Source organism: Vidua chalybeata, chromosome 3 (genome assembly GCF_026979565.1).
Source record: "Vidua chalybeata isolate OUT-0048 chromosome 3, bVidCha1 merged haplotype, whole genome shotgun sequence".
NCBI lineage: Eukaryota > Metazoa > Chordata > Aves > Passeriformes > Viduidae > Vidua > Vidua chalybeata.
This window is the reverse complement of record NC_071532.1, coordinates 46,121,356-46,146,410: the sequence shown is the minus strand read 5'-3', so window position 1 is coordinate 46,146,410 and position 25,055 is coordinate 46,121,356. Positions and strand designations below refer to the sequence as shown.

Below are 25,055 nucleotides of genomic sequence, written 5' to 3'. Positions count from 1 at the left end.
ACTCAGTGTTTGGTCAGTAATTGCCTTTTATTTTTATTTTTTAATTTTTTTTGGCTGGGTTTTGTTGTAGGTTTGGTTTGGGTATTTTTAAAAAAATATTTATTAATGATTAACACTACTGATTAAAATACTTCATTTTACTTACTTATATTTTCCCACAGTTTTATACTGGGAAAGGTATCCATCTATCCTCTGATTCCACAGAATCATTCATAAAGTACATCCCTGACACTGCAGTCAGCTGCACTGTTTTAAACTTCTTCCTATTGTCACATATTTTCAACTTTTTGCAAGACTGCAGATGTTATCAGGGAGGTATTTTTTTTCTCCCAGTCTCTTCCCCCAGACTTACAGCTCTGCAACTGGCTAGTGGGGAAGTCATATCAAAGGCTCATTTGAATTTTCAGAATGTGCTGACAATATTTTTGGAGGAAAGCAAGGAATAAAGAACAAGAGAAAAATCTTGAGGCATCAGCAGAGTCACTTATTTTTTAAGAAGCTCTCTGAATGGAGTCCATTAATGATTTACAAAACAGAGAAAGATTTTCATATAAGAAACCTTGCTTCAAGAAACATATCTTCAAAACATTTTGCAAATGACAATGATGAGGAAAGAATTTGACAGTGAATGGCCATCCCAAGTAATGCTTTAATAGATGAGAAAATGAGCCAGAATTCTATCACAAGAAAACATCCCAAGAAACAGCAAGCCAAACAAAATGAAATTCATACTGTATAAGGGAATGCTCAATTAAAAAAAAAAATAGATAAAGAGCACTAACATCTATTAGAGATGCAAAGACTTCCACTGCTTTTCAATTATTCCAACTATCCTCTGAGAGCAGGAAGAGATAACCAGTGTTTCTTCCCTGACGACTGAAAACCTCCCTGAGGACTACTTGTATAACCATTGTAAACTTACACATTCATACAGCTGTGTCTAACAGCTGTAACATAATTACTAGGTTTATAGAAAGCAGAGAAATACTCATACAGGTTGCTTGACTCCCTAGCAGTTAGTCTGGGAGGTAAGGAAAATTAGCTGTCTGTGAAATGTGAAACAGCAGCAGCATAGCAGGTTGTCATTGTTAGTACGTCACACCTTTCTAATGCCCATTAACAATGCACAAGACATCAGCTGCAACACAGTAATACTTCAGGGTGTAAATCTCCACAAATCAAATATTTTTTTCTATACACGCAGATCAAACAGTCAAGACAGTTGCCATGTTTTTTTTCCAACCAGAGAGGTCTACCCTTCTTTAGCATTAAAGTCTCTTAGAGTTCATTTAGAAGACATATGGAAACCTGCTTGCTATACATTTGATGCTGTCATTTTTGTAGACAAAATGGCATATTTCACACATGAAAGACAAAGCAAATAAAGCCAATCCAAATGCATCAAATAATAAAACATGGACAGCAATAAATCCTCTTTGTTGCCATAGTCTTTGAATATCTGATTTGGAAATGCTTACATATGTCATACTAGACATATCTCAAGGCTGATTCCAGGAAGGGACATGCATTTTAAATACAAAGAGATATTTGGATGATATTGCCATAGCCCCAAGACTATATACAATCAATTCAGACTTCAGCCAGGCAGAAAATATCTTCAATATCTCTGGTCTTTGCTCTGGGACAAGCCATTCAAATTTTCCTTTTAATTCTTTAGCAGATTTTGAAACAAAATATCTGCAAATATCATTGTTACTATTCCTAACTGTGCATGACATAGATATTTTGAATCAAATAAGGGACTAGTTCTCAAAAGCCTTTTGTTCCTATACTCAAACTAATTTCTGCATCATACAGCCTTGGGAAAATCATCTGACCTGTTTCAATTTCATTTCACCTATCTGCAAAGTTAAACATTTATTTTGAAACAAGTATTGCAAAGGTTGTTTAGTGTCCAGTTCTCAAGTGAAAAGGTTCATACTTACACATACTCTTTCTGAGGGTCTTAAAGGAAAAGAATGTGCATTAGAGAAGATCTTGAGTCATGGAAGAGGGAAAGAAGAGCATGCAACTTAGGGATTAAAAGAGGTAAAGGAGGTCACTGCCTTTTCTTCTAACAGCCTGACTTTTCAAGCATGATTAAAAATAAGACAGTGTTGTTCACACTATCGTCTCACCCTGACATGGCAAAAGCCAGAAATCTTTAAACAGATTTCAGACTGTGTATCCTATCCTTCATGTTGGCCCTGGAGGAAAATTAAACAACATCATCTTTCTCAAAACAATGGAAGAGTTGCTCATCCCTGACAAGTAAGGAAGGAAATAAGATCAGGAAAGATGGTTAGTTTCTCTTCTTCCTTTCTTGTCTTCTAATGTCTTTGGTTCAAGTGTTTGGATAATTCAGAAAAATCACTTCAGACTGATGTCTGAACTAATTGCTTACTCAAATGTGGAAATTTGATGAATGAATCACTGGACCTTTATGTGTGCTCCCTTGAGTACAACTATGAGTCTATGAAAGTGATTTTTCTATTTGGAGGGAAGAAAGGAACGGATGTATTAACAGCCAAAGCAAATTTAATCACATGAAAAAGAAAAGAAGCTATTCACATTGCAAATGGCTCATTGACAGCAATACTAGCTAATAGATCTGATCCATTAGGAATATTTTAAGAGCAGCTATGGATTATTCAGCTTTTTCCCCCATTCTATTCTGAAAACAGCTAGCAGAAAATTGCAGACAATTATTCCAATTCAAGCCTGCAGTCTGGGATGCATTGGCTGGTTTATAAATGTGAACAAAAGCAAATCAATAAATACTAAGTCAGCAGTAGTTTCATCTCAGCATTAGTTGATCAGGCTTCCTCGGCCAAACAAATAGCAAAGCAACCATAGGTACAGACACGCCCTGGCTGACCTTTCTGAGAAATGCTGAACCCACACACAAACACACATGTATCTGGTTTCCCCACGCAGCAAACTAAATCACCTGCAAGGGTGAAGATTTGTTCCAATGTGGATTTAAAAGCAGAAAAAAATGTTTCTATTCTGCTTAATATTCTTCATATTCTTCTGTTTAATAGACTATGTATTTTGGTTGAAGTTTAAACATGGATATTCTTTTCTCTTTTGGCTTTATAAATCTCTAAGCATCACTTACATACATTAGTGATTAAAAACAGTTAGTGTAAATGGTGTAATTTGTTACTTTTGTGAAGCAGTTGTGTTTCAGAAGCAGCTCTAAATCAGGCTGAAACTACTAAAGTACCTTTTAGTTCAATTAAACTCACAGATAAAGATTCTAACTAAGCATATTCCACCAAAAGAAAGAAGGTAAAAGGGAAAGAAAAGACTGTATGTGCCTCCTACTACTTTAAATCTGACATGAGTCTTATTTAAAGCCAAACTGAGTTGATGTGCATGCAAGCCTGTTCACGGTGTTCATCCTGAATTGTTGTCCACATACAGAAGGTGAGTACAATATATAGATAATAGTATTTGCTTCCAACAACAAAACCCAGCCAAAAAATTAAAAAATAAAAATAAAAGGCAATTACTGACCAAACACTGAGTTAAAGAACAGAGTGCCATGGTAGGCTGAGAGAGCTGAAGAAATTACATGATCAGGTAAGATGTCATTTGAGTACCAATGTCATGGGTTTAAAAATTAGAATGTTTTCTGTATTTTTATGTGCTATCCCTTTGTTGCTCAACATCTTCAGTTTACTTCAGCAGATGGAAAAATGAATTGCAAATTATGAGAAAAAAATGTGATGTAAAATTTGATTGGTAAATTGATGTTAAATTTTTAAGATGTAGGCTTTTTTATTCAGCAATATGACAATATTTTTAACATTTGAATCATCGTATTAGTATTTGGTTTGCTTTATGAAGAGACCAAGGCTTTGTATCTATTTTCTTACTGTATTCAACATCTGAAGCAAGAGTTAATCTTCAGACAGAATACCAACCAGTTCAACAAGGTCACACAAAATATGTAAAATAAAAGAGAACCAGCATCCTGATGATTAAGATAGCACAAGACTGTTAGGAAACTTTATATGCACAGCATTCTATGAAGGGTGTAATTTTCTATTGATGTATTTTGTCGAGGGTCCTTCTCTGTACTATAACTTTACATCATTTTCTTCACTGTTTCTTTGCTTTAAAAAAAAAATGTATAATTTCCTCTCCTCAGTGCAGTCTCTTGTTCTGCATAATTATAAGTGAAAAAATGTAAAAAATAAGTAAGTATCTAGTACCTGAAGGCTGGTTAGAAATTTCTTGTCCTTTTATTTTTCCCCCTTTTTATAAAGGAAGAAAAGTAACTTTCTTATATTAAAAAGAAAGTTGATATATGCCAGCTTAAATTTAGCTTCCAGAATCATTAATCTCATCTTTCATTTGCCAATTTATATTGTGTAACTATGTATTTTGTAATATTGTTCCTTAGAAAACAAAGGTCTCAAGATTTTTTCTTCCCTCTAAAAAAAATCTGCCAAACATCTGCAATGTTTTGAATCCTAAGTCATCTCCCTCATGCCTGGTCCCTTGCCTCCTATAAATTCATATTAAACAGAAACGCTTCTTATTGCTTCAACCATATGAAAAGTAGCAGCTTCAGTAACAGCAAAAAAGTCCCTCTACCTTTGAAGCACCATGTTTCTTTTTCCCAACAAAAGCTCAACAAAAATCATCCAATATTAGGAACAGAAAATTATCTTTTGACAGGTCAAATTTAACACCCTCCCTCCCACTTCACTAATGCTTTACAACTTTAGTGATCATATACAATGATCAATATTATCAGTTGTACATAATTATTGGTGACACGAATGCAGAACTTCCATAGTTTATACTAATGGCAGCAGACCATGTAACTGAATGCTTTTACATAGTACAGAGCATATACTGTGACACAGACTGTTAAATTCAATAGGTATTAGGACTATAGCTTTGCACTAAAACATTTTGGGAAAAATAAAGTTTTAGGAAGACTGATGATCTCAATGTGTTAACAGTGAATAAACCCTATTTCAACCTCAATTTAAAGTGTTATTCCAGACTCTTCTATTTATTTAATTCAATGGGAGAGAATTTCTTTATTCCTGTCTTTCAGGAACAAAGTGCCTCATAATGGCAGGTTGCAACCCAGCAAAATAAAATGGCTATAACTAAATTAAATTATACTTTTGTTGAAAGCTGAATGTGAGCACTGAGACTTTAAAAATCTTTATTTTAGAAAATATTTTTATTAGGTCCAGATTAAGATATATTGGTTGGGTATGATGAAATGTGCCTAATCAATCCTTGTTGCTTATATCTTCTGTAAACATTAGGCTACCAGGGATCATGGTTAATACTACATTTAAAAACCATTCTGCAAGATCTTCCCTCACTTTTTAAATTCTTTTTTAAATTGTATTTTTATTCTCATTCATTTCTAAAACAATAGGCTACAACCTAGTCCCTCTATATGTTTAGGTTGATTCCAGGTTTTTCAGCATTATTTTGATGAAAACAAGCGTGCCACTGATGTAATACCATCTTTTATCCAAGGTGGCATAGGTGCTAAATTTTACTAGGAGTGAGTTATTTTGGCAAACTGAACCTTTCTGGTGACAAAAAAAATACTGTGCTGAAAAAGCCATTCTGCATATACTGAGTCAGATTCTGACCATTTGAAAATCAAAGATCAGGAAATGTAGGTTAGAGGTATTTTTGCTACCTTTATTATATCACGTGCAAAGCATTTTTCAGCTACATCTCACCCAGTAACTGAGGTTTATGTGAACCTAAATTTTGCTGTGAATATTATTGGTCATATTTCCATTCAAGAATATTGTTCAGAATAAATATGAATTGAGACAATACATTAGAAACAGAACTTTGTGTCTTGTCTTTGCCTCTGATATTGTATTCTAACAGGCCACTCCAAGAAAAAAAAAACAATCTAAAAATCAAGCATTTTTTAGCGTGACTCTTCAAAAGCATTTTAAAGTTGCATGTGCTTTTCCCATGAATTTTAAAATGACAATTTTAAATCAGTTCAGACTTTCTCCCAAAACCTTGGCATGAAGTAGTTAAAGTTCTCTAGATGCACTGGTGTTAGCTGCAACCAACTGTTACCTGGGTACCTTGCATAAAAATGTATAGGCTCTCTATATTGGACTTTAATGTTTTTAATTCATGTTAGCATGGATATCATGTCCATGCCTGCCAGCTAAGCTGCTCCAGACATATAGCTCTGTGCTAAGCTAGACACAGGCAATATAAGCATGAGTAAAACAATACCATGTAATTTTGTGCACTGGAGAGTCAGGCCCAGTAACATATCCAAGAGAAAACTATTTTTCTCTCTGAAAAAGACAAACATGTGAGCTTCAAACATATTAAATAACCCTTGGCTGGTTGAACTTGAAGAAATAATAAGGTGCTGTTAGACACAGAATACAGTGGTAAGATGAATTTCAACCGCAGTGGTCTGACACAAAAGCTGCTGCCTCAGAAACAGCTAAAAGCCTCATGTGAAAGCCCAACTTGACTTCAGATCTTTATATTAACACTCCTCATGTTCACTGGAGGCCTTCTAAGCAACCATTATTACTGAAAAAGGTTATAAGTACATAAGGAAGTAGTTCAGAACTGTTGTGCACTAAATACTGTGTTAAAAGCTTATTATGGTTTTTTAATTTACTGATTGCAGCCTCAGCCTTGTAATCTGCCTGCTGTCATGGTGTGGCTCAGTTCTGTAACTGAAATTCATGAAGAAGCATGGTCAGGGTTATCTAAGAAAATAATAGCAATTGTATAATGGACTAATAATTTTTCTTATATCTAGAGCAAATTATTTAGATATCTAGATGGAAACCACACACATGCTTTACAAAATTTCAGGTACACATAAGATTAACTCATCTTTAAAAGTATAATTCAGCATAGATAAAATTTTATACATGTGCATTGACAAAAACACACTCTAAATATAGCAAGTGAAATGAAGGTACAGGTTTTTTTTTTACATAATCATAATTTCTATTATGGCGCTCAAGTCAAACTTAGGTTTCAGTTTCTATTCTTTGAAATTTTTATTCTTTATAGAATAAAAATGGCCTGAAATACTTGGGTATCATCCTAGCATTTTAAAGATATTTTGATGCAGTTTCACCTTAACCCTTTGTGGTTGCTCTGGAGACCATTCTTAAATCAGTGTGCAAGAGCTCTCTCCTTAAAATGCATCCACTCATATCATCATGGCCAGCACAACTATGAATAGAAGAAATTGATCCTTTGCTGAAAACAAAACTGCTCATGGGAGCTTTCATATTCTTAAAGACAATTACGGAAAAATCCCATGACAGGAAATTGAAAGACTTCAGAATCTGTCTTGATAAACTGTCAGGTTGGAAAGGTCTTTGTTTGCATTTTTCAAACTTTAAGCACTTGAGGTTCAAGTCGCAAGTTATCCCAATATATTCTCTTAATAGAAGTGAAAGAACCTTTGTGTAGATGAGTACAGAAAATAGGCAGCATTTTCTAAAAGGACTGCCTAAAAGGTGAAAAGGTGGCAGCCACTGAAATGAATAGAAATATTGTATTAAATAACCATATCAACTTTGGATTTGTGAATCACCAATAGTAACACATCCAAGCAAAGCTAGAAAAACCATATTCCTTTGGCTAAAGAAACCTATCTCATGTCTGGAGGAGCTGTTCCCATCCCTTCCAAGGAGGCTTTTATGGGGATTCTGGTCTGGGGTGACCATGCCCCAGTCATTTTCTTTAGGAGAAGGCAGGAAGTTTTACCTCCTCCACAGACTGATTAAAGTAGAGCTATCTTTCAGGCAGCAGCTGAGAAAAGAAACAGGTGAAGTTATTTCACGAGAAGGCCTCATTTAAGACATAGTACAGAAGGGATCTGGCCCAGTGAAGCTGTTTCTGAGCTAGCTTGTTAAAGCAGTCAAGAAACAAGGCAACGAGGCTGAGGAACAAACCAAGGAAGAGCAAAGAGACAATGCTTTTTTTCCTAGTCACCTAATCTCCATATATGAGAAGTACAGTGGAGTTTCAGCAGTAGGCTGAAGCAATCCCTATATCCTGGATCAGCTTGTGGATGGCAGCCTTCCATCAGCTGGAAATTGTTATGGAAGGAATGACCTATATTGTACAGATTATTACTGGATAGTTCCCAGATGAGTTAACATAGCAGTTGTGACCTAATTAAATCCCATCCCTGACGTTCTGCTTTTCTATTTGCATATACATGACAACAGCAACATAATATTGTAATACTTAAAGTAAATCGTAACATGCAGCAAGGAAAAGAAAGGAACAACTCCAGTGGCAAATCAGCATAAGAGAGTAAAAGAGACACATTATCCACATTTAAGTCACAGACCTTTCAAATGCAAACACTGACTATAAAGGTCTTAGGAAACAATCTAACCAAACAGCTCAAGTAGACAATATGATGAAAGAAAAGTCCTGCTGAACATAAGCTGATGCACAAGGGAGAGGCATTGGAACTAATCACACATAAACACATGCACACAAGCGTTTTACTTCAGCTGCAACAGCTAAAGAGGAGTATCTTGAATTTTTGAGGGCTACTCAGTGAAACCACCTGCTGAACTTAAACTGGAAGCCAAACAAAATGTGACACATTGAAAGACTTTAATTCATGTATTATTTTCCCACTAATTTTACTAGCTACATGATTCTTCTATTATTTTCTCTTTTTTTAATCCTCAGTCTGATGCCATAGCATTAGTTTTGGGTTGATCAAATCCAAGTTATTTTAACTATATTGTTATCAGGGTGTTAGCTGAATTGTTATCAATGCTATTTAGCTGTGCAACTGTAGTTGTGACTTAAACTAACGTCCTTTATCTTTTACTGTAAGAGCTAAGAATAAACCCTCTACATGAACTTTACAGTAAGTTGCATAAAAATCAGTTTACTTTGCAGAATATCAGATCTCTGAATTGTACCCCAGCTTGTAAGGAGTTGCATTAACTTTTGTTCCTATTGGCACTGAATGCCATTAAATGCCAACTAATTTCAAACCAATAAAATAAAACTATTTTTCAAAGAAAGTAGGCCAAAATATTTAAAAGAAAAGATAATGCTCTTACAGGCAAAAATCAATCATCTAAATGGTTAAGAACTTGTGTCATTCGGCAAATATTTTTAGAAAAGGACAAGGACTTCATCTTCCCGGATAAGACCAATTACCCATATTTTAGAAGAGACCTTCTGACATAACTAAACTGCTGGCTAAGTTTCCATTACTGCATATCTATGGTCCTGATATTTTGTCAGAGACAGGATACTAAACTAGAATGATCCAAACTGTTTAACAGTCTGTAAGCTTGTTCTATACACATTTCCTCTGCTCAGCAAGTATTTACTTTTTGCTGATCCAACTAATGTATACCTAGGGTCTGAAATGTATTACCCTTAGCGATTGCAGTCTACATGCTGGGAGCCACACAGTGAGAAACAGACATAACAGTGAAGCAACCAACAATAGATGAATGGCCAAAGAGTAGTGAAAGACAGAGTCCAATAGCGTATTCTTGCCTTTCAGTTGGAAGCTTCCTTCTGGGTTTTTTTTGTTTTGTTTGTTTGTTTTTTGGTTTGGTTTTTTTTTTAAACTACATACCTCTTCCATTCTAAGCTTTTCACCAGTTTATTTCTATCATTAACTCAATTTTCTCTTTAACTTTACAGTTCACTTTTGGAAACAATCCAAAACATTGTGTGGAGGGTAGCGAGGTGGGAGGAACATTTAATGTTTTAAAGGATTACCAGATTTAGGTGCTACATTTCGAGGTGTTGCTTTTCAACAGTGCCATTGTACCATACTGTCTGTTATTTCTCTAAATGTCATCAACTTGTCAGCTCATAAGCAGGTGTAAACCTTTGTTCCTCCCCAAGTTCTCATGTTCAGTGATGTCAATAGAAGTCTGCAAAGAGTGTTGTGTCAAGAATACTGGGGTTTCTTTTTGCAGGCAATTTAAAGGCAAACATTTCTCTTCAAAATTAATGTCATTTTGTTGCTACAGCAAAAGAAAGCAACAATACATTTCTAACTGGATTATTAAAAGTCCTGAAAACAGAAGAGGTGCCTGGGAGGCTGCACTCAGAAAGCACTTAGAAGTCCAAAAATCACTGGAATGTGCAAGTAATGGAAGAAAATTATAAAATAAACCAAATAAAAATATCCAGACACAGAGAGATGAGCATTTTATACTAACCCACACACATCCTAAATTCCCCAGTGGATACTTACGTCAAAAGGCAAAAAGTCTTCTGTTTGACTTTTTATAAAACAAATATATATTCTCATAACACAGAGATTTATTGAAGGAAAAAATTAAATTCTACGATTTTTTAAAAATCAGTTATGTACAGAAAGCCAGGAGAGCAAGTGGAATTTTTGTCTTTCCATGTCTTGTTAGGCATCAACAGGAAAAACAAGTGAACTGCTTTAAACCACCAGTGTGTGGGACTGTTGACTTAGTGACTTATCACTTTGAGCAGGGTTATACTATCTGAAATACTGAAAAAAAAAATTAAAAAAGGAAAAAGATCTTTAGTATTCTTTAAAATTTCTAGCATACATTGTCTCTTACAGGAGTGGAATATGAGTTAATTTTATGAAATATGAGTAACTGATCAACTTTCAGTGCTGCTGAACTGAATTTAGAATCAAATGCTTCATTGTTAGACTGAGAGATAGCAGGAAAAATTGAAAATCATCTGACTGTCTTGGATATTAAAAAAAAATATTTAATTAAATTTTTGAAACCAAGGTGTTATTCCAAGAAGAGAAAAATGTTTGCAGATAAAGGGTAAAAAAAGATCATCTTAACTATTTCAGTGGAAGAGAGATCAGTCTTACAAGTCTGGGTTTATTTGCTTTTTAAAAAGATGTGAATCCAGAAGCCTTCTAAGGAGATGAGAACTTAATACTGGGTGAGGTATTATAAGAAAAAGTAATAAAATTATCTACTACTCCTCTAGAGCTATTTAGCTGTTGAAGTAACAAGGCAGTGAATTAATACCTTCAACTTCACTGTATGCTGTTTCCAGTAACTTCAGTCAGGTTGGTTAGCTATGGGTTCTTCAGAAATGAAGTGCAAGAAGAGGACTAACTAACTCATTTCTGATTATAAGTCTGCAAAATGGTATTTCTGCTGTTGCTATTGCCTTTCATCCTAGCACGGCAAATGAGATATCACTTGTCATATTATTTGGACAATAATTTTGTTGCAATCTTGGTTCCTACTTGATGTGGATACTATCTCATTCTGAAATTGTATTAAGCATACCTGGAAACAATAATACTTCAATTTTTTTTTTCCTGCTGAAGTAAAATCATATCTGAAAAGATGAAAAATATTTAACACTAAGTAAATGAAAATACACAAAACAGCATATCTATAATACAAATCTTGGGACAGAGAGCATATCTATAATACAAATCTTGGGACAGAGAGCATATCTATAATACACATCTTGGGACAGAGAACATTATTTCAAACTTAAAAATAAAAACAGAAGAAAAAATAAAAAATAAAGGGACACTGAATTGAGAATTCCTAAAATACAGAAGCATCTCTTTCCCCTCCTCCTCTCTCTTTTCTGTTTTACTTTTTTCACCTCCCCCCAAATGAGTGATTTTTTGCTTTAACTTGACAAGTATTTCACAGTTTCTCAAGCATTTAGCAATGAGGATCTAATTGGAAAGTGCCAGGTTCTTTCTTATTACACTTTATCAATATTGTTAAGGGAATGATGTCATTGTTTGGGGTTTGGTGAAGACATTCCATGTCACTTCAGTGTTAATACCAGGCTGGAGCCTTCCTTGTCTGCCTGCGTAAGCTAGATAAACATAGACCTGTGTGCTTTCTTCTCATCTCAGGATACTTACTCAGAGACATCTTGGAACATATGCCTATTGCGAGCTAAACATTTCACTTTTTATTTTTATCCATGTGCCAGAAATCCATTCCTTGGATAAACACTTTACATACTGACACTCTTAAAGTCACTAAACACGATAAATAAAGAGGGAATACATCATTTCAAAACTGATTAAACATTTTCTCACTTGTGACAAATGAACAGCTATACACTGTTATGGAGTCCCTGGAGCAGACATTCCATTTTCATTGTCTTCGTTTTGTGTGTACGATTAACTTGCCATTTCAGCTCATCTATTGCACAACTGAGCATTTTTAAAATACACATCGCTGCATTTTCCCCAAATCATTATTCATTTCAGAAACATTTTTTGTTATTGCTACATGAGTTTTTCTTTTGGACTTTGTTAGTTTGTCGCCATTAATATACAAAATAAAATAATAGTAATAATAATAATAAAAACCCCATAGTTTTTAATTAAAGCTAAAGAAATGCTTCCATGCAGTAGACATGAACTTATACACAGGCTGAAGTCATCCACTTCAACAAGGAAAATCCAAGCACATTAATCACATTAACTTTGCTCCATCTAATCCATCACTTTTCCTTGCACTACTTGCTTGTCTTGTCATCCTATGCACTGCCGTCTACCTATGATTAGTCAAATGCAACTAATCTATTATTTAGCTTCTTAAGCTCCTATCATCTTTTTATCCACTCCTGCTAAAAAGGATCCATTTTTTTTTCAAGCTCAATTAAAAATCTTACTGAAATAATCACACATAATACTAAAACTGTATATGAAGTTGTCTTCAGTGTTCTAACAAAAATCACTAATCTGATCAAGAATTTCAGTGGAAAGGTGGAAGGAAGAAAGAAAATATCGTTGCTAGATATTCACAGAAAGGAGGAGCAATGAAGCAGAATTTTCTTCTTTACAAATTGTGTAAAAGAAGCTGGGAGAAGAAAGAATTAGGGATTAAAGTCAGAAGAAGCAGACCAAACTGAACAAAAATCCCGGAGCAATTTGCTTTCTTCCCCCATCAGGCTAATAAAACCAATACAAACTTTTTGATATGATGGCTCCTGTCTTGTCAGGGAGAAAGATTAGAAGGGAAAGTGAATTAGATACGAAAAGATAGTGATAAGTCACAAGATTTCTGAACAGATTGAAGATTCCACTGTCGTCAGATTTCTGTCACCTTTGGATTTGTATTCAAATCCACTTTTGACAGGACAAATATTTTCCTTAAAAGAGCAATTAGAGATCACAACAATCTCCTAACAGTGCTTTCTCTCAAAGTTTTATTGTGAAGGAAAATTTTAAAGATAAGACTTATGTAACTGAGCAGCTAAACAAACCTAAGAAATGTCAGGAATACCTTTCATATACTTGAGCAAGAGGTATGATACTAAGCCAAAGCAATACCCTAATATTATCTCAGCTTGTTAGAGTATTGTGCTAATAGCACCAAGGTCGTGGGTGTGATCCCTCTATGGGCCATTCATTTAGGAGTTGGACTCGATATTCTTGCAAGTCCCCTCCAACTCAGAATATTCTGTGATTCTATAATGAAACTTACGGCAGCTCAGACCTGCTCAAAGCAGCTCTCTGATTCTCTTATACTCTCTTTCCACACCACTGTGATTCCACACCACCAATGTGCCACTCAAGCACCTACCATCTCCTTACAAGTAAGAAGGGAGGTCCTTGTGGCACTCACTCCTCTTGGCTTCTTTGTCAGGTACTATCTTTAGTACATGGCCCAAGGGAATAGAGAAAAAATGTGACGTTGTACCAGAAAAGACATCAACTGCCCTGTGGCATTACTGCAGGTAGCAAATTTTGGTGTTGAGGCCACAGAATGGCTGACAAACCTAGTAAAAACTAGAAACGTTTATAGTCATACTTCTAGAGGAATCCTATTGAGAAACTTCATAATTCTGGGAATATATAATGGATAGATTCATTAGTAGTTATTAAGTGAGAGTTGTAGCTAGTACAAAAAGAAAATGCTATTTTCAGTAAAAGAAAAACAAATACAGACTGTGAGTTTCTCTAAATTTGGGCTATAAATGCTGTGTGCCATATTTTGATCTCTTGCTGGGACTGATAAAAATCTTTCCCATTTAAACACTGCTGCTGGAGAAGTCTCAAAAAAAATCAGAACAAACCACATGTTGTGCAATGCAGTGAGGTTCCTAGTTTTGAAAACTGTCTCAACTGCAGACATCTATAATGAAATTTAATGAGGTATTTTGCTTTTTGCCACAAAAAAAAAGTATTTCAAGATCTATTAGCAATTCTACAAAGGAAGTTATACTTAATTATACATCTCATTTGTTTATTAAAAAAAGGCTTTAATATTTTTTTAAATAAAATGGACATTTTATAAGCACAGGAAATTGTACCTAATGAATAATACTTGTTTGGGGAATGTGAAATACCTCTCAAATCACCATGATACTGGTGTAGAATGAACAGTGTTCTCTCAGTTCAAATGGTGTACACTGAATTTGTTTTTACATAAGGTTAATGCATTTTCTGAAAGACAGGAGTATTTACAATATTTCTTTAAAGAATTTCAGTCTTTCTTCATTGTCAAATTAAAATTGACAATACGTAAATATTACTTTCCTTTCTGAGTGCATTTCTGTATCACTCAGAAACACAGTACTGCTGTCTACCAATACATCAACTGCTAAAAACCCCATATTTTTCAAAGAAAGGTCTTACTACACTGCTCTTTCTTACCTTTTATGTGCTTCTGCCAGTGCTTTCTCTTCATTTTCTTGGTCTATTTTGGCTGTAAAAATAAAATAAAATAATTAGCAATGAGGTGAAAGATAGAGATGTTTGAGGATAATTTTAATTTTACATATATCATGTGTAAAATATATATAAACCACATGAGGATATACTCATGTAGATCAATTATGAGAAAAAAGCAACCAACCCCCCATTCAACAAACAACCACACAAACAAAACTACACAAATTTTGATAACCCTATTAAAAAGAAATGCAAAACCACCACCACAAAAAGAAACCAATCCAAAACTCAAAGCCTTGAAAATGAAAAAAAAAAAAAAGAAATCTTCCAGTAATCTAAACAATAACCAAGTCATGAAATTGACTTAAAGCCAGATCTTAAATAATGATTCCAAAAACTCAAATAATATGGGAACTTGTCAACTGAGAGGAGGAAAAGCTGAGCAAAGAGCAGTAAGGATTCAGCCTTACAGCTTTTGTACAAGTTGTGTGGCAATTACAAATGAGCACTCTTCCCTCTCCCTGTACACACATCTGTTAGTGAAGTACTAGAGCTGTAGCAGGCCCATATTGAAAACATGACCAGTTTTATACGAAGAATATTAGCATTTGGTGATCATGTGGAGGAAATTACAATAAGGAACTGTCCTTCCCACACACTGGTGAAAATTTCTCTATTTGCCACATGTTCTCTCATAATTTTTTTGCGCATATTTCACTTAACTTAGATGACTGAAAGAACACTTAAAAAATCTACAAGAATGTGCACATTAACTTAGGCATCACCAGTGTGCAAAGCAATTGTCCATCTGCTCTGAGCATGAGCTTAGGTGAAATTTATACTTATGCCGTCATTCAGGTAATACAAGTTAAATCTCATTTAAAGTCTGTGTGCTTAATCAGAAAGCTCATTTAATTTGGTACTTGTTTCTTTTTTCAGTCTGCTAGACTTCTGGACTGTTAGCTTGCAAGGAGAATTATAGAATCCCCAAGAGTCAGAAAGTTTTGAAACATGAAAAGGCTCTGAACTATCCTGGTAACAAATGTCAGTGCTATAAAATTCATATAGAAATCTAAAAAAGAAGAAACCTTTCAGCTATTTTTTATTCACTTTCCCTACATAGCTCTACAATATTAATTAATTAAAATTATTTTTCTGCATCATAGATACACTGCCTTTGAAAATTTTTTTTAATTATTTGAAAAAAAGCAAAGCAATGGCATAATTAGGATACAAAGATAATCACAATTATTCAGTTAAAATGTTTCAATCAACAGTAATTTACAAGCATCCACTCAAATAGGCATGTGGAATCTGCAGCAAAGATATGCAAATGGAATTGCCTTACACTTTCCCCAGTCACAACAACGACCAGAGAGCTTTGCCTAGTGCTGCAAATGCTTTTTATTAGTAACCATGTAGTCTTCTGAGCAGTAGCACTGCTGACTAGTGCCCAGATATTTGCAGCAGGAAATACTGTATTTAGTAATCATTACTTGAAGACTTGAGGTCCACCATTGTTATCCTGAAAGTGAAAAAAAATCCCAGCAAACCACAGAAAACTTGAAGGAGAGATGGGTAAATGTTCTGAAGGAAATTGAAGAGCACGTGAATCCTGAATGATTACAGGTTTCAATACCAACTTGAATCTTGGCCCAGATTCTTCAGAAGGTTTGTGAGGGCTCACAACCCTTCTGAGTGAAGTTGAGCCCATTGTTGAGTTTGGGCTGACTTAGAGTTTTTCTTGAAAGCCTTGCATTGCTTTGGATAAGAAACCAAGTGAAATGTGGCAGCTTTTAGAGAATTTCATTAATACTTTTTTTCCCCATACTTTAATCCTGAAAATCAAGGTATGACCAGTAAAAACATATAGTTCAAAAGAGAAGCTGCGCACAAACCCCTGGATGAAAAGAGATCAAATACCTCATTCTGCATTAACACAATCACTAAGTATCTGTGGCTACAACTCTTAAAATAAATAATTCTATTACTGAAAAATGCAATTTGGACTTCTTTCACATAAATAATGCTTAGAAATAGAGGCTACCATATTCCTATCCTACAATAGTCTTGTATACTGTTGCATATGTTGCATTTTTAGGATCTAAATATTTTTATAATTTCCAAGATTGATGGGATGGAATATCATTAGAGTTGCCTTGTTTTAGGTCCTTTGTTAGTTGCCTTGTTTTTAGGTTCTATATTTCAAATGTTCTGCATAAGTTCACAAACAATTATTTACCCACCACTAATGGACAAAATATTTCACAATTTATTTTTTGAAAGTGTGTAAGCATATATGTGTCTAAGCTTATCAAAGCATGTCAGAATATCTCCATTCAGGCACAAGTTTCCTTTCAGTTAAAAAAGAAAGTTACTGTGGTCCAAAGAAGAAGAAAAACAAAATAAAGCAAAACAAAACCCAAGTTATTTCTGGTATCTATACTTTCAATGAATTAATAGAGAATTTATATTACACAATGAAAAGAAACTGCAGAAACCCTGAATGGCAGAGATGCATGTAATAAAGAATTTTCTCTGAAGAATTTCCTTGTGGTTTGCTCCAAATGGGATGGTATTTTTAAACCTTCCTCATTTTATCAAAAAGATACTACACAAGTGAAAATCTAATTTGCAACCCTTTTGCATTATCATTTTTCTAGAAAGAAAAAGTTAAAGATATTGTGAAAACAGTTCTTCTTCCACAAGACAACAGGTGGCACCAGTGAAAGAGAAAATATGGTATATGCACTCAGATTCATTCCTGTCCAAAGAAAATAATCAGATGACTGCTTTTGCACTAGACAATGTAAACATCCAAGAACTGTGGAAAATGGCTAGTTGAAGACATGCAGTGAAATTTAATTGGTAAGGGAAGAAAACCTCCTATTATCAAAGCAACAGAATTTTTACTATCACTTGGATACAATGGAATAACTATTAGATGTTGAAGCAGCTGGAGATTGTTATAACTTGTGGAATATTAGGAATATTATCACCTGATAGTAGTGGTTATATGCACTTTTCTCTGTACTAATCACTCAATCGGTAAACTACTTCCAATTACGTTTTCCTCTTTGAGTAGGGGCAGAAAAAAATTTAGTTATGATCGATCCAGTTGAACTGTCCCAGAATGCATTATACTTCATCATTTCACTCTGTATTATGTATCTATGTTATCACTTCCGCCACCAAAGCAGTTCATTACAGGTGTAAAAAGAGTGTGTGAAAGGCACTGGCTTTCACTTTGGCTTCTTCATTCTTGGCACATATTCATTAAGTGCCAAATGCCAGCTAAAAGTTGCCCTTGGAAGAACATTCAGGAGAGAATAGTGTGCTTCCCTGTTACAAAGAGAACACCTATAACAGGTGAAAAAAAAAAAAAAAGGAATATCTATACCCAGTCCACAGTGATCATGACACAGTGATCGTCAACAGTCAACACAGAAAAATGAGATAAATCCTGGGATGCCATGGCAGCTGACCATATAATATAGCAGTGACTGCTTGCAGGTTTTATGACAGATGTAGGAATTTCTGCTTTTGGGTTCGTTTTCTTCCCAAATATTTTACTGGCTTATCATCTTTTCTAGCACATCCAGCTAAGAACTTGATTCCTGACACTAATTTGCTGAAGAACGTCCAAATAAACTGTTCCGAATCTATTAAAGACTATATCATACCAGGAAATACCAGCCCCTTTATTTTGTGTAATACATTGGTAAGCAAAAGTAACACATATATATGTTGGCCTTTACACAGTATATATAGTGTAGGGCTTTTCATGCATCTTTCATAATCTTGAAGGTATATATATTCTGAAAAATCTACTTCAAATAATAAAGTTGAAAAATAACCTTAGGTCATATTGAAAAACATGGCCATCCCAAAACTCACAGCATTTTAGAGTCAAAATGACCTCTAACAGAGTGAAGCAACCTTATCAATGGTTTACAACATGTACTGATTTAGTTATATTTTCCCTTTTTAGTTTGAAAGCATCTTTAATGACTTGTTGGATGACATTCCACTGTTTGCCTGCTTTTTCCATTAAGGTACCTTCAGATTATTTAAAGTTGGTCTCCTTTCAGAGCAAGGTCTATACTTCCTAAACACTTTATATATTTGGTCAAAATTCAAGTACGTTCTTTCCTCCTTACGTCATTGCTTACCAAGTGTGAGGACTGTACTATATCCAAGGCTCTTATATAATTCTTTTAACTACAGGACATGTGTATCTCTTCAAAAATTACTCGCATCAGATGTCCTAATTTCTATAACTTTTTTTTTTTATTTGCTTAAATTTACTGCTTGGTGCTTTATAATTGGTTTCATGCAGTTCAAAATGAGCTTTCAAGCAAGATCTCACAAATGAAGTCTAATTAACTGAATTCTCAAATCTTCTGTCCTTATCAGCACATACCCACATTCCAGAATGATATATGCCATTGTTTTGTGTGCTTGCTCTTCCAATTATTTTTTTGATTAGAGTCCTGCAAATGTTACATATAAACATCCACAAAGGCACATATATGAATAACTATACTAAAGTGACCTATGCATTTATGAAAATCAATGTATCGCACCAAAGTGAATGTGAGAAATAGACACAGGCATTTTAGAAAATGCTGGTCTTCAGAAGATTTGTAAAATTCACTTTTCTATAAATAGTATTTTGTCTTCAAGAAGCCTAGAAGATGAAATTAAATTAAAAGGGGCTCAAAGGCAAGGATATGAATCATTGATTGACCACAAATTGTCCTCTCTGACCTCAGTGGATCATTTTGGATGTTATGCTAAGCTCTCTGCAGAAATCAAGCCACACTGTGGATGAAGACAACTGCCAAGAATCCTCTCATTTTTGGTCCAAAAATCTTTCTTGGCTAGTCTCCTCCAAATTTATCCACTATACCTTGTGCACTAAATCTGACTTTTAAAAAAGCTAATAACGCAAATATATCTATTTTCTATATGTATCGACTTTTTTGTGTGGACAGATATTGCAAATAACATCTCTTGTCTCTATGCAATTTCTTGTTTGAAAATGTGATATTTCACTATATCATCTCTTTCACAGGATTAAAAAAATCTAAAAAGAAATATTTGACTTACAACAAACTGGAAACTCAAGACATACAACAACTGGTCTAGACTAGGATTATTGTGCTCCAGTGTTATATACATATTATTAAAAACCAGGAAAATTTACAGAAATCCTTTCTACTGAAAAAAAAAATAAAAGAGAAAACAATCACTAATATTTGTACAAATCCTTGCTGGAGATTTCCCAGGATCTTTAAAGAGGACCTATTTTCTTTCACATTGGTGATGAGTGAAGAGTAGTTGAGGCTTTGAAAATATACCAAATATCTCCACTGGCAGAGGCAAAATTTAAAAAAAAGTCCCAACAAAACTAAACTAAGAACAAAACTGAGGGGAAATGACATTTTTTCTTAAAAAGTGTATGGAGCCTCCAACAGCTCACCTGTCACTTCTGACCCAGCTTCATTAAGGCCTGAGGACCTGAGGTGCCTGACAGAGGCCATGATGATACCTTCTGTAGGTATCTCAAGCATGTGACTAGGACAGAAGGAAAATGGATATAGAGGAAATACTGGGTGAACTAGCAGCACAAGCAAGAGCATGCAGTTACTCTGTAATTATCAGGGTCTAAGGTCCAAGTTTACAAGAGCTGTGACAGTGCTTCTGAGAAAATTACCCTATTCTCCTTGGTAGTACATATACTTTTAAACACCTTCAGGAATCACCAAAATAACACTTAATTTTTTTTTTTTTTTAAGTTAGCATACTATTCAAGACTGAGTTTTGAAAAACCTTGAAACACCAAAGCAGAATAGCAAATACACCAGAATCCATAGAAAGCTCCTGAGAAAAGTTTCTTTCTTCCCTTCCCCCTCCTCCCTTTTAGACTTTTGAATTTGTTTTGACTCCATTTTTTGCTTTTTTTGGTGTTTGTTCTCTTTGCATGTATTATTTAGTGTGGTTGGGGCATGAGTAGCACTAGGAAGAACTAGGCTATTTTGGATGGACACTATCAAAAAGGAAATGGGTTTTGGGGAAGACCAAAAAGTTAGACAATCATTAATTTTTAAATAATGACAGGGCCTTGTGGTTACTGGCTTTGTGAAAACAAAAACTCAAGCTGAGAATTGAAGTATGCAAGGGATTTGATGAGAAAAATAGACTCAAAGCTAGCAACTAATAAGAATTATCAATGTCCTCTATGTATAAATGTACTAGTTAAGCATAGTCACACAACAAGCTGACCTGTTGGTGACTATTCTGAAAGTATTCCAAGTAGGCCTTGTAAGTCTACTCAAACTGCCTTGAAACACCCTGACAGAGATTTTGTTCCACCAGAATTTTTTGTTGCTGGTTTGTGGTATGATCTTGACCCAGTGATTACTGTCTGTAGTCACTGTCTGGCCCCAATCCCTGCTGCAATTTAAACTATTTCTGCTGAACCAGTTTCAAAGGGCTATGAGTAAGGAGATGCACGAAACTGCCATCCCTTCTGATCTTCCAATCTCTCTTAAGGGAATATCGCATCTTCTCAGGTAATTGAATACAGGAATGCATCTGAGTAATCTCATATGGAAGGCAACAACAATCCTTTCATCTCCTTGTCTATGTCCTAAATCTTTTGCCTTCCTCCTCTCTTTTTATTTAAAGTGTTAACTAGTATTTGTTTATAACTAGCTATGAACGTGCTTTCCAGTAACTTTCAAGTGGAGCCAGTTGTTTTTTTCTTTTTTTTTTTTTTTTTTTTTAACAGATACAAAGCCTTTTCAATGACTCATTAGAGCTGTGTTGCTATAGTTTTGAGAATTTCTATTTACACTGAAAAAGATCCAAGTACATTTGGATGGCTGATTATAGGGTAAATTCATGCTAAGAAAGCTTTACAAGAGAATAAAGCAGGATTTCTTCTGGGAATCTTATGAAGAGTGTTACATCCTTCTATGACAAATTCATAAAAGGTTGTAAGCACAAAGAATACCTGTTCCCCCTCCCCCATTTTCTGAGATTTTTATGTTTGCAGGTAAGAGAACATTTAAATAGAGCATTTAAATTTAAACATTCACACCCCAATTTCTTGAAGATAACTTGGGATAGAGCATCCAATATGCTGAATATTTTCCTAATGGTGTTGTTCTTTTTTTTAAAACATATGATCAGATAAATACATAAATATTTATATTGATTCCAGCCAATTATACTTCCTTATGATGTTATACCCTCGCACAGCAGGAATACAAATTATACGCTATCTCCATAGATTGTGAGCAAGATTTATAAATGCACACCTTAAAACTTCACTGAATATGTAAGGACAGAAACTTTAACTTCCTTAAAAGTTTAAAAAAATTGAACTTAATAGTCTATAAAAGGAGATTTACTTTTGATTCAGTATTCATCAGCAAGTGGTCCAGCCACACTGCCAAAGTTGCAGAAGGCAAAGGCAAGGACTGAGAGAATGAAGGAGAAGACTGGGTTTGAGACTAAGGACCCTGAAGGTACCCAGGTTCATGGGACCGGATGAGATTTATCCATGTCAGAGAAAGTGGCTAAGCCACTATCCATCATATTTGAGAAATTGTGGCTGTCTGGTGAAGTTTCCAGCAGTTGGAAAATGAAAACGCAACCCTCCATTTTAAAAAGGGAAATAAGGACAATCTGGGGAACTACAGCCAGTTTCTGTCCTTGCATATTCAGTGAAGTTGTGCCTGTCCATGGTAGGGGGTTGGAACTGGATGATTTTTAAGGTCCCCTCCAATCCAAATCATTCTATAATTTGTCAGCCTTTGAAGGATCTCCTGTCAACTGAATTAAGGGAGAGAAAACTGGGATCCAAATCCAACATTTAAAAAAACCCTGAAACATAACAACAACCAAAACACCCCTGCAAATCACTCCATCATACTTAGTTATGTATTTTTAGCAGCTACTCACTGTAATGTTGTCATGTCACATTCACAGAAGTAAAATACATTGTATTTTGTGTGCAGCTTTGAGCTCCTCACTTGATGTCCCCTGCTATTGATCTTAAATCCTACACTGCTTAAAAGTCTCACTCAGGTCAGGACTAGGCAGGAAAGAGATGTGAAGTTAGACAGCATACCTATGACAAAGTATATGTCCTCAGGTACAGTAAAGATCCAGCAAGAAAGTAGTTCATCTGTGAGCCTGGACTTCATAGTGCTGAACAACATGTGCCATTGTGATTAGGGCTCATGAAGGACCTAAGTGCTCTTAAGCTCTAATGTCCTCTTATTTTTCATTCTCCATCCGAGGAACTATGTCATTAAAAAAAATCTTATTTGAATACATTTTTACTGGAAAAGAGATTTAAAATGTGAATTTTCAGCCCTCCCCAACTATCCACAGAGTTTTTAGTAATTTTTTTTCAGAAGGCATTTTTTTTCATAGTCTTTTGAGTTGGATTACTTGTATCATGCTATTGTGATACTCATACACTGAGCTGTTCTCATGTGATGGCAAAATACCTTTTTTAACTTTACCACACCTGTCTGAAACCACTATGATGCCTACAAAAATGATTATATGAGATCCCGTACCAAAGGCATAAAACAGCTGACAAGCCCAGCCTAAAAGTTTGGTCTTTCATGGACTTTGAAGCAAGGAAAGGCTAATTCAGTGAAGCCTGTCTAGTGTTGCAAATGCAACACAATCCAAATTAGGATTATTATGTAAAAATGCACACCAATGGAGGTGCTGACATCTAAAGTAGGGACAAGTTTATATCATGCTGATGTTAAACTATTTATCAGCATTAAGATGTCAGTGTGAGATTAAAAAAATGCTTTCAGGACACAAAGAACAAGTTTTAAAAGCTCCTTCAATAATTCAACAAAAAGAATACTAACAGAAAAATGCAAACATTTATAAAATTAAACTGCTTAAGTTGAATTCCTGCATCTTATGTTCTAGTGAGTTTATGTTGCTTGCCCTTCATATTCCTCCAACATTTTCTTCTCAAAGGGAAAAAAAAAATTAGATATTATTAATGAGGATATTTTGGTAATCAATATGATATTTAAAGTGAGTGTCTCCACATAAATTACTAATATCCAACCTCTTAATGTTCCGTGCAATTTTTTAAAGAAAAACAAAACCACATTTATTCATATATCTTCCTAATCATGTTTCAGTCATATTTTCCTCAAATTATTTTTAGAAAAATTATGAACTACTACTATGTTCTGCCTTATATTCATCAAATTATAAAAACAATATTTAAAGAAAATGGAATCTGCAAAATCAATCATCTGGGTTAGGAAAGGCCAGAATTAAGAATACCCTAGCAGCACACATTTTGCAATCATCTATAGTATTTCTGGAGCCAGGAACTTAACCCAGACATCCAAGATTCAGTCTGATGCTTTAGTCTCATTCACAATCCATCATTTAATGATGCACAGCCTTTTTCTACTTGACTTAAAAGAAAAAGTTATGATCAACTATCTGGTTGCAGCTACAGCAATTAATAGAACTCATCGTGATTTATACATTCCTTTAATAACAGTTTGGAAACTGGGTTCCTGAATGCTCTTTCAGGCAAAAGAAGGAGATAGTTACAGACAGTTCAACCAACAGGACAATCTTAGCATCTTTATTCTGTAAGATCATGAGGATGTGACTAGAATTTAGGTCTGGTGACTAGAATTTGGGTCCAGCAGAACAAAACCTGATGCTTGTATTCACTTACAATAGAGAACTGCAGTTTTGCAAATTAAGACTAGAAGGAACCAAATACTGAATGGTTACTCTGTGGTCCAAAACTTAAAATCACACTGGAATAATTCTTATTGCTTTTAAATGAACTAGCCAAACATCAGAAATTTTTGTTTATACTTCTGCAAACTGCTTGTACTTCTCCCATGGCATAATGTTTTTTCTAAAGTCTAAAACTAATTATACTGGCTTGGTTTCTTGATATGATGTAGGATGATTTGCTCAGATTTGAACATTTGAACAGATTTGCAACATTTTCACACTTTATAGAATCTCAGTGTAAAAAGCTGTGATTTCAACATACTGAATCTTCCCACTTCCCAAAAAAGACTTACTATTCTGAGGGAGTGATGGTTGCTACCTCCTGCCGTAAGTTTCCTGCTTTATCAAGCTGACAAGAATGTACAGCCTAGACAGCATCCCAACAGCAGACACCCAGAGGCTGCTTTTCACTGCAAAGTCAACCACAGTTAAAACCTGGGGACTATGAATCATTTGTGGTTAATGCACATACAATTCTTTCAGTTTGAGCTGGCTAACCTGTCCAGTGGGGACAAGGTTAAAGGATTACTAGCTGCTAGTGAAATTCCTCTACAAACTGCATGATAATTAG

General features: G+C 34.8%; 1 protein-coding gene across 1 annotated transcript in view; it reads right to left on the bottom strand.

Moving 5' to 3' along the window:
- Nucleotides 1-25,055, bottom strand: part of FMN2 (formin 2) — a 154,472-nt gene that overhangs the window by 19,896 nt on the left and 109,521 nt on the right. Inside the window, exon 16 of the mRNA XM_053938818.1 lies at nucleotides 14,648-14,699. Coding sequence (XP_053794793.1) covers nucleotides 14,648-14,699 — 52 coding nt within the window. The remainder of the gene's footprint in view (nucleotides 1-14,647; nucleotides 14,700-25,055) is intronic.